This window comes from Pteropus medius, unplaced genomic scaffold (genome assembly GCF_902729225.1).
Source record: "Pteropus medius unplaced genomic scaffold, Ma_sr-lr_union100, whole genome shotgun sequence".
NCBI classification, from domain to species: domain Eukaryota; kingdom Metazoa; phylum Chordata; class Mammalia; order Chiroptera; family Pteropodidae; genus Pteropus; species Pteropus medius.
In genome coordinates, this window is record NW_024355597.1 from 1 (window position 1) to 10,444 (window position 10,444).

General features: G+C 49.7%; 2 gene segments (V, D, J or C); both read left to right on the plus strand.

Annotated features, from left to right (window-relative positions):
- The first annotated feature begins 1,099 nt into the window (after nt 1-1,099).
- LOC120599863 (immunoglobulin lambda variable 1-40-like) lies at nt 1,100-1,750 on the plus strand. The segment is given in 2 exon segments: nt 1,100-1,261; nt 1,374-1,750. Coding segments are annotated over 2 exon segments (534 nt in total).
- Nucleotides 1,751-8,589: 6,839 nt separating this feature from the next.
- LOC120599862 (immunoglobulin lambda variable 1-40-like) lies at nt 8,590-9,385 on the plus strand. The segment is given in 2 exon segments: nt 8,590-8,899; nt 8,997-9,385. Coding segments are annotated over 2 exon segments (435 nt in total).
- Nucleotides 9,386-10,444: the final 1,059 nt, after the last annotated feature.

Genomic DNA, 10,444 nt, shown 5'->3' on the forward strand with positions numbered 1-10,444 from the left:
GAATTTCCATCAACGTCTCTCTGCAATAAGCACAGATTTTTTTTTAAAAAAAATGCACTTCTGATTGTACTTTCATCTTCAGAATGACATTATCATTTCTTTTTAAAATCTATTTTATTGAGGTGAATTTTATGTAAAACGACATACATCCTATTTTAGTGCACAGGTGGGCACAAAGTGACTAGTATGTGAATTCTTTAATCAATATCTATCACAGCAAATTTAATATTTAAGTCATTACATCCTAGAACTTTCTGCACATTTGTCCTTAATGGACTTAGGTAAATGTCACAAACAATGTCACTCAGCCGTGGCACCTGCAGACATGTGACTTGGTGCTTGAGGACAGACTCCTAGGTGGGAATCTCTGCTCCCAGAAGTGGAGAACTTGTTGAGCGGGAGGAAATACAGACGACAAGGACTTACACAGCATCGTCTACGAGGGATGCACGGAAGGGCGTCCTCCCCACCCCCTCCCAGCCCCGGAGAGAAGAGCCCCTGCTCCTCAGGGCGGTGGGCGATCCACAGGTCAGAGAGCTCTGGGCACATGGGAGGGGGACACGCGGTGACTGAACCTGCATCCTGCACAGAAGGGGACATGCCTCCGTGGGGACGGTCACTGCTCTGGACTTGATCTTGATCTGAGAGGACTTTGTGTGAGACACGACTCCAGTCCTGACCACTGAACAGCCAAGGTAGTCAGGGACAGTCACCCTGAGGAGTCCGACTGAAGCCTAAAGGTGCTCCGAAGTGATGCGGAGGCCACATAAGGGGACACGGGTCCTGGCCCTTAAAGGCAGTGAACAGATTAAAGGGGAGGCAGGAGTTATTTCAGATGAGCTCTGGTCAACAAGTCACAGCATGGTGTGTCTGTACTTGAACAGCAGGAGGCACACAGGACCTGTTTCTGAAGGTCTGGGAGTTAATAGAGCTGGGACCAGCCACATGGCACTGTTTGGTGCCCTCTACATAGGCCTCACAGCTGTGACCTCCCCAACCCCCACGTCCCACACAGTTCCGCCTTTGCCCACCCCTTAACTCCCAGGCAGAGGGGCCTGACCCCGGGGCCCAGAGTGGGATGAGAAAGCTGAGAGTCTCATTTGCATGAGTGGATCCTCCCTCTGTCAGAGCTTGAAGAGGGGAGGGAGAGACTTGGGGGAAGCTCTGCTTCAGCTGTGGGGACACAGAGGGCAGGACGCGGTGATCATCTCCACCATGGCCTGGTCCCCTCTCCTCCTCACCCTCCTCGCTCACTGCACAGGTGACCGGATACAGGGATAGTGGAGGGGAGTCTGGGAGGAAACATGGGGCCCTACTCGCTCCTCATGTCTCTAGCCCCAGCATCACCATCTCTGTGTCTCTCCCTCTTCCAGGCTCCTGGGCCCAGTCTGTGCTGACCCAGCCGTCCTCAGTGTCTGGGGCCCCGGGACAGAGTGTCACCATCTCCTGCACTGGAAGCAGCTCCAACTTCGGAAGATACGGTGTGCAGTGGTTCCAGCAGCTCCCGGGAAAAGCCCCCAAACGCCTCATCTATGATGATAGCAATCGAGACTCGGGGGTCCCCGACCGATTCTCTGGCTCCAAGTCTGGCAACTCAGCCTCCCTGACCATCCGTGGGCTCCAGGCTGCGGACGAGGCCGATTATTACTGCCAGACATATGACAGCAGTCTCAGTGGTCACACAGTGCTCCAGGCCTGTGGGGAAGTGAGACAAGAACCTGCTGTTTCCTGCGCAGTGGGGCTTCCCTGAGCCGACCCCACTGCTCCGACCAGACAGCCATACGCCTTCTTTGAGTGTTCGACCTAAAAGTGAAGGTTGAGAACCACCCCAGGGAAATGTTGTCTAGAGAATGTGTCCACATCCTGTGAATTCTGCCCCCAAGCCTGTCCTTGTTGGCAACAGATTGAGTAATTTTCTCAAGTTGAGCAATTTCTGGGGACCAAGGTTTGGCTGCTCTAGGGACAGATTCTGTGACAGGTTAGTGCACAACTAGGTACACAGAATCCAGCCCCATCTGAATCAGGAAATATCAATCATGTCAAGTACGGGTCCCTGTAGCAAGTACTGCCCGGAATGGGCTCCTAATCCTGCGTTTATCATTATAGGAGTCGACCTTCAGGGTCCTGTCTGATTACCTGATTCAGATCTGGCACCTCCAGCTCCTTAATCATCACTGGGCTGGTGTCTTAGGACGATGCTGATACTCAGTGCACCTCTGTGACAGCAGCCTCGGTGTTCACACAGAGCTCAGGCCTGTGGAGAACTGAGACCAGGACCCCTTTTTCATCTGCCAGGAGTGGGAACACCCAGCAGCGCCCGCTCAGGCTGCATCTGTGGCTTCTGCTCCTTCTACTTCTGCTGCTGCCTCCATGGGCCCAGGTTCATCCAGGGTCACTGCCTGGGAGTGAAGGCTCCTCATCTCCCTTGTGTCCTCAAAGTCATCACAGAAGCAAAAGGTCTCAAGAAGACAAAGGCCAGCTCCCCATCAGCGGGGGATACAGGGATGCCTGTTCTCTGTGCTCACAGAGAGGTGTCTTCTGTCCTGGCCCCAGAGTGTCTCAGGCTGCAGCATCCATTTGGGGCTTTGGGAATGCGCTCGTGTCCACGCCCATGGATGCAAAGACCTAACCATCCATTTCTTCTTGTTCAATTGCATTGTGATACTTGCATAATGGTGATGGATAATAATAGAGCTAAAGTCACACTGACCCACTCCTGGTCTCCGTGGAAATGTCCTCCTCCCCGCCCCATTAGCTCAGGTGCTGGCTGTAGGACTAAGTCATGTGTGCGTGGCAGACAGTGGGAATTACCATATCATAAATGTACCTCTCTGTGTCTATTTGTGTGTGATTTATTAGGAATTCAAATTTGGTGAAAGACTCTTCCAGGGTCCTTCGAGATCATGTCATTTAATCTATGATCTATTGATATGATCTATAATATTAAAGGTTGATCAATATGGAGCCCAACCTCTATACCTGGAATAAATCACATGTGGTATGTTCCATCCTCTTAGTAATCTGATACTGACACATCTCTGTGAATATTGGATTTAGAACATCTGTATCAATGTTTTGTAGAATTGCTCTGTAATTTCCTTTAATGTATTTTACTTGTCAGGTGTAGATATCACTGTTCTACCCATCTCCTACAAGAATTAGGAATTATTCCATTTTTCTCAATATCAAAATATATATATGACCTAAATATTTGGAACCTCTAAAGGTTTGTTATGTCCCATGTTGTGTTATGATTTTTTTTTGACATGTGAAATAGTTTTATAATAATGTATGGTGTTATTTCTAAGGATTTGGTCTCCTTGTTCATTTTTTTTAGTGGAATCGATTCTTTAATCTTCCTAAGAAAAGTGCACTTTATCTATTTTTAATGAGTTCATTTTTTTTTAACTTTTCATATTCTCCAATGCCATTTTTATTTTGTGTATTTGTGTATAAACCAATTTAAGCAAAATGTAGTAAGTGGTTTTGTATTCTCTCATTTCTAAATATAATTTACATGTGACAATGAGATCTACTTTTTGAACTATCTCCCTATTTATTGTTCCACTTATTATGAAGGAAAGGTGGTTCTCACTTGTCTTTTTCTTTACCTGTCTCTGGAAGATTTCACAATTTCTCCCTCTTGGTTGCTCTTTTCTTTACCATATGGGAAATGCTCTACCTGTATTTCATCAAATAGCGGGGTGGGGCGGGGGGCAAAACTGTGAAGAAACTGCATCCGTGGGGTTGGAATATAAAGCTTTGTCATCCATTGATCTCAGAGTCCCACAGATGCCAGGAGTTCCAATAAGTTAAACTCATCCCGGTGCTCACCTGGGTGAAAGATGAACCAGTCCATGAGACGAAATTGGCACCTTTGTCAACTGCAGCCCTGTGCCAGCCCTCACTGACATCCCCTGGCCCTGCTCCCCGGGGAAAGGAGACCCCTCTGTGACTGCTCAGACTCCAGGACCGTCCCTGACCATGATCACCAGTGGGCAGGTTACTGCAGGTGAGGAGACCGTGCACGCGGTGCAGCTGGAACCCACACGTGGAGGCGGGGACCCCTAGAAGGTCCTCAGGCTCCTTAGGCACCTGCGGAAGTTCCCTGATGGCTTCTGAATCCATCAGTTCACATCTAAAACGTCAACGGGGGCCCTGGGAACTCTGACCTTATCTTCTAAAAGCCCCATTTCTGGCCGTCCTTCCATCCCTCAGGCTGCTGTCTCTTGCCTGTGACTTCCCTTTGGAATCCCAGGGACATTGCCTCACCATGGGGCACCCCTGGAACCTAAGCAGGGTGACATCCAGGCCGAAGTCAGGCCTCGCAGAGGGACTTCTCTGTCCCCTGTTGTAGAAGGAGCGGTCGTCATGGTTAGAGGCTCAGCGCCCGTATTTACATTCAGCATGTTCAGCTGCACAGTGAAGGGACCCCCTAAACTCCTTAGGAGTCCACACCCACTCCTCTCTGTCACCCAAGGCCGCCTGTTCACAGAACTTCCCCCTCCTGTCACGGACCTATCGGCCTTCATTAACATGGCCCAAAAAGAAAGGAAAAGGGGAAGAAAAGGTCCTGTTCAGAAATGCCAGGTGGCACAGGTCTGCGCAGGGAGGTCACGCACAGTTTCTGCACATCAGACCTGAGGTCGAGCTCAGAGCTTCATCCATTTGAAACCACTTTTAATCGTGAGCTGTTATTTGGGGTCACCGTGATAATTCTCTTAAGTCACTTTTTTATTTCGATTTCTGATGAGCTCCAAGTACTACATCACGACACGCTTGTCGGGCTGGAGAACGCACAGCCCAGTCCTGTGCCAGGAGGATGCGAAACAACAAAACATCTGTGCTACGGCCTCCTGCAGCATCGATTTTGCGATCGGACTGGGGAGAAACAAGTCAGTTTATAATAATCCCCTCCTCTCCCCCCACAAACACAGAAGAAGAGATGGAGAAGACTGGGGAAGGGGAGACGCCCGAGGAAACAGTCCAGTCTCTGAAGTGTCACCAGGTGGGGTGGACGGGCCAGTTGCATCGAGGATGGAAGCCTCTCTCTCCTCTTGTCTCTCAGGTAATTCCTGACAGGTCTTAAAACTCCATGGATGTTTTGGACACGGTGCTTTCGAAGGCCATGGAGGGGCCAGCCGGCCTCTTCATCTGTACGCTGTGGAGGGAACACCCAGCACGTCACACACCTCCCTCCTCCACGGCACAAGTCCTCTCGCCTGCACGTGCTGTGCACTCAGGGCCGCGCGGACTTCCGGCAGAGATCCCGCCACAGCTGGCCGGGTCTCGCACGTGGCCGGTCTCCTGCTCCATCGCCCTGGGCTCCCTGGAGGTCCAAGAATTCCTGCTCCACGTAAAGCACAGGGACGATGTCGTGGCTTCCCATGCGCTTGACCCTTGCACAGTGAATAGTGACCCCGTAGATGAGTGACACATGCAGGTCAGTAGCTCAGAGCATCAGAATTGGCTCTTCTACTTGGGAACCTGAGAGCTGGGCCATGAACCTGAGCGCCTCGGTGTTTCCATCTGATGAACCAGAATAATAAACAAACCTGCAGGTGGAGCTGGGCTGCGGGTTCTCTGAGTTAATGGGTAGAGAGTGTGCAGCTGTGATGGAAGTGATTTCAGCGGGTTCACACTGACATCTGTGTCGTGTAAGTGGAAAATAACTCCTGGGGGGACACACAGTCTCACACATGCACCTCATAAGTGCACACTCACAATCACACCACACAGAATTACACAGGACACCCCCACCCCAAGCGCACAGCCCTACACCAACGAGAGGGAGCTCAGTCACTTCCAGGTGCTGTACAAACATATTTTTCCTATTCTGGAGAATCAGCTCCTTTTTCTACCAAAGCCACAATCCCCATTCCCTCCAGGAGCCTGGAGTCCTGTGGGAGCTCAGCCTGACAGCAGCAGGGCTGCCCCCCGTCTCATCTGCGTGTCTCCCTCGGCCGGTGAGGAAGTCCAGAACGTGCTCCGTGTCCTCCTGCTCTGAGACCACCTGAGATCACAGAAGAGAACGCTGGGAGGGTCACATTAAGCCACACTTTTTGGGTTCTCTCTGTAAATACCGAAACCCAGATGGAAATCATGGACACGTCAAGGCCGCACAGCAGGCTCAGAGTGCACCTGTGCAAACGCATGGACTTGTACTGGACGCCGTCTCTGCCCCTTCAGGTCGGTGACCAGGACGTTCTTAATCCCAGGAGGAAGTGCTGCTTCTCAGCAAAGCCCCACCACACAGCTGCCAGCCTGCTGCTGCCACCGTGGATGCTCCTGGGGTCAGACTTCATGGTGTTACAGCTCTGCTCCCACCCACAGGACACAGCGTGGACGCACACAGCGCACATTCTCATGGGTGCACATCTGCACTCGAACGAGAAGGAGAGAAAGAAGAGGGAAATTTTGTTTGACAAATTGGAGAGTGAAAAATAGAAGAGAAATTGATATTTCAAGAAAAAAATAATCACCCATTTGTCGTGACGGCATTCAGAAGATTCATATGAATCTGTCTGTGGAGCAGCAACTCACATTCCAATCTTGTTGGACTCCAGCTAGGAAGCTGAGGGCTCTCAACTTCTACCACATTTTAACCTCTTGCCTCACAGGTGACAGTTACAACGGAAGGCCAGATGTCCGTCACCACATAACCACTGCCACCGGTCATCATAGAATTTTCAGAATGACCGCACGGGGTCCAACTGCTATTATGTAGAAAATTGTGTTTTTAATACATAAAAATCTCTCATTTAAGAGGAGTTTTGTATCTATATCTATTAATTTACTGATCAGCATCTCTGCATGTCACTGTGTGCTTGAAAGCCTGGCTCTTCATAGAGTAATTAAGACAAAAAGCAATATACTTTTACCAGCGTATTTCTGTAGGTCAATGTGACTGAAGGCAGGGTCGGCAGTGAGTTTTTAGACATGTCATTCCAAGCACAATCTAGAAGAGAAACATTTCATTATTTAGAACTTACGCTGTCCTGATCCAGGGCAGGATGACGGAGGCGGGGCCTGGGCCCCACAGAGCGGGGCTGAGAGAAGAGGGCAGAGGCAGAGAGGATTTTGTTCTAGAATATATAGGAAGAGGTTTGCTGCATGCTTGGTCAGGTGTGGGGGTGTCTCTCGGGTGACTCCACGTGTGTGCCTGGGTCAGGGTGTGCGATCACAACGCATTAACTGTAACTCTGTCCTAGTGTCTTCACAGTGCTTCACCCATATGTCGTGGAGGGTGGAAAGATTTTTTTTTAATATCGAGTCATCATATTAATGAGTTATTTCTTATAAAGCACATATTTTATGTGTTTTGGTTTTGCTTTAGAAGACACTATTGTTTCCAAGATACTTTTTATTAGGTACTAAGTGTCATCACTCACCGGGAATTGAATGCCGCAGCAGTGACCAACACTGTCAAGGCCATGGACATCCTGTGAGTTTTGTTCTGATTCAGCGTTAGGGAAATCGAGCTGATGTTGTCGGGGAGCCATTTTGTCGAAACCATGAAGTACTAACAGGAATGGAGTACAGAAGTCTGAAGTTCAAAGGCAAAAGCTTGGCTACATAAATGTGTTTTCTGTTGACTGCAGTTTATTAAGGCCATTGTAACTACATTGTGGATTCGATCACTGGTTTAAATAATCATGTTAATGTTCACGAAGCAAGTAGAATAATATCAAGCACATAGCGAGTACCACAGAAGGATCTGGAAAGTAGTTTAAAGAATTTGTGGACTGTGAGGAGCTGGCTCAGGTGAGGAATCTGGCACTGGGTGTCACCCCTTTGTTCCTTTACTTGCAACGTCAACCCCTCAGCACTTGCCCAAACTTCCAACCCCATCCTGAAGCACAGCCTGCATCTTGTGTGGAGACCCCTTCTCTCTGGTGTCCACGGTCTGGGCTGTGGGTTCCTGGCTGCTCCCTGGGGTGGGGGGTGGGGAGGCTGGTGCCCTTGATCACCTTCCTCCGGGTGGAAGAGCAGCAAAGGGATCCGTCTCTCTTCTAAGTAACAAGGTCTCTTCTTGAAGAATTTCCCAGTCGTTTCTTAAATGGATCTGCCCCTTCAGGATGAAGATCAGGGTATGTGCAGAGAGTGATGGACACTGACCTCTGTGCTGGGGAGCGGCCTGTGGGGAGTGGGAGAGAGGGGCCGGTCCGCGCAGGCCTTCAGCCACAGGGTGTGACGGGGTGTACGTGTCCTCTGCCCTTCTGCTCACTAGGCTCAGGACAAGTGATCTCTGAGGGTCACTCACGTATGGCCCCAAGAACATCATGATTTAAAAGGTAGAAGGAGCAAAAGATGACCTCATGCCGAAGACGCCATGCGTGTGAAGTGAGGAGTGAGGTGTGGGGACTCCTGCTGCGTAATAAAAAGCCTCTGCCCCGCGTGGTGGGCCGTGTGCTAGGCAGCGCTGGTGTCCAGATTGTCTGTCTGTCTGTCTGTCTGTCTGTCTGTCTGTCTCTCTCTCTCTCTCTGCTCAGCCACCACCACCCAGCCCAGGCATAAGTGAATCAGGTCTCTGGGACAGCAGAGGGCGCTGTGGGTCTGTCCCTGAAGGTCTGTTGGGGACCTCAGCTGGGAAACCAGCCTGGAGCCCTGCCTAGTCCCTCTGCTCTGTGCTCACTGGGACCAGCAGCTGTGAGGCCGAGGGCCCCAGGAGAGTGTCCCCCCAGCCCCACCCTCTCCTCAGCTTTCACCAAATTTAGCCCCAGAGACACCAGGGGGAGGAGCAATTTGCATGAGGGGTTCCTGTCTGCCCTACATGAGGGGAGAAGAGAAGAGGGACTCTGTGCAGTTTTCTCGCTTGCGGGGCTCAGAAGCAGAGTCTGGGGCGTCTCCGCCATGGCCTGGACCCCTCTCCTCCTCACGCTCCTCGCTCACTGCTCAGGTGACTGGTGGGGGCTACACGTTGTCTCACTTTATCAGCACACGCTGCGCACAGTGGCCCCCGTCTCACTCTCTGCGTCTCTGCTCCTCTGTTCCAGGGACCTGGGCGCAGTCTGGCCTGAGGCAGGAAGCCTCGGTGTCGGGGTCTGTGGGACAGAAGGTCACCTTGTCCTGCACCGGAAACAGCAACAACGTTGGAAGCTATGGTGCAGGCTGGTACCAGCAGATTCCTGGTGCTGCCCCCAAAACTGTGATGCTCGGGACTTCTCGGCCCTCAGGGGTCCCAGATCGGTTCTCCGGCTCCAGGTCTGGCAACACGGCCTATCTGAGCATCACGGGCCTCCAGCCTGAGGACGAGGCTGAGTATTACTGTTCAGCTTGGGACTATAGCATTAAGAATGACACAGTGCTCCAGCCCCATGAGGATCTGAGACAAAAACCTGCCCGTGTTTCCCTGATCACCCCCACGACTGCCTCTGACAAATAGAGAGGGTGACTGTGGCCAGACAATAGTGTCCATGTCTGACTGTCTGAGCACAGACACACTTTAAAGGGTCAATGAGAGTTAATCCTTATCATAGTTTATTTTATATATATATGTTTCTTGAGCAGTAATTTGCATGCCATAAATTGCATCCATTTAAAATGTACAACTTAGTGTTTAGAATATTCACAAGGCTGGGAAACCATCCCCCAAATCTAACTTTAGAACATTTCCATTATCCCTAGAGGAAGTCCGCACGCATCTGCATCAGTCCTCATCAGATTTCTACTCTACCCTTGATAACAACTGATCCACTTTCTGTCTCAATACATTTGCCTATTCTGGCCGTTTCATATAGATGGAACCAGAGAATAGGTGGACTTTTGTGACTTTTATTTGTTTGTTCTTTTGAAAGTATTTCTGAGATCTACTGTTGTTCCCATGGGCGAGTCATCTATTTTTTTTGTGACATACAATATTCCATTATTTGGACACCATCCTGTTCACTACCCATTTATCCACTGTTGGACATTAGATTATTTTTCATCTTGTGTCTGTTATGCATATATCTGCTAGGAACATTTGTGTATGTGCTAGAAACTTATATGTACAGGCTTTTGACTTTGTTTTTGTGTATATTTGTTCTTATTTCTTGACTAGACACCTGAGATTGTGATTGCTGAGTCCTTTGGTAACTATACATTAAATTTCTTGAGGACCCATCTGAAGTTTTCTAATTTAGCTGCACTGTTAAACTTCTGCCAACAATAAGTTATGGTTCCAATTTCTCCTCATCTTCACAAAAACTTCTTAATTCTCATTTTTCTCACAGCCTTTCTAGTCTGGGCAATGCGACATCTCGCTTCAGTTTTGACTTGCAGTTCCCTAGCGATCAGTGACACTGAGCATCTTCTCTGCACTGTACTGTGTTTCTCAGTGATGAGTGGCTGAGGCTCTGTGCTGTCTCAGGAATCATGGACTTTGACAAACTTTAAACTGAGCTGTTGGTGAAATCACTCATCAGCCTGTGTTCACCTCGACATAGCAGAACCTTCTTCAGAA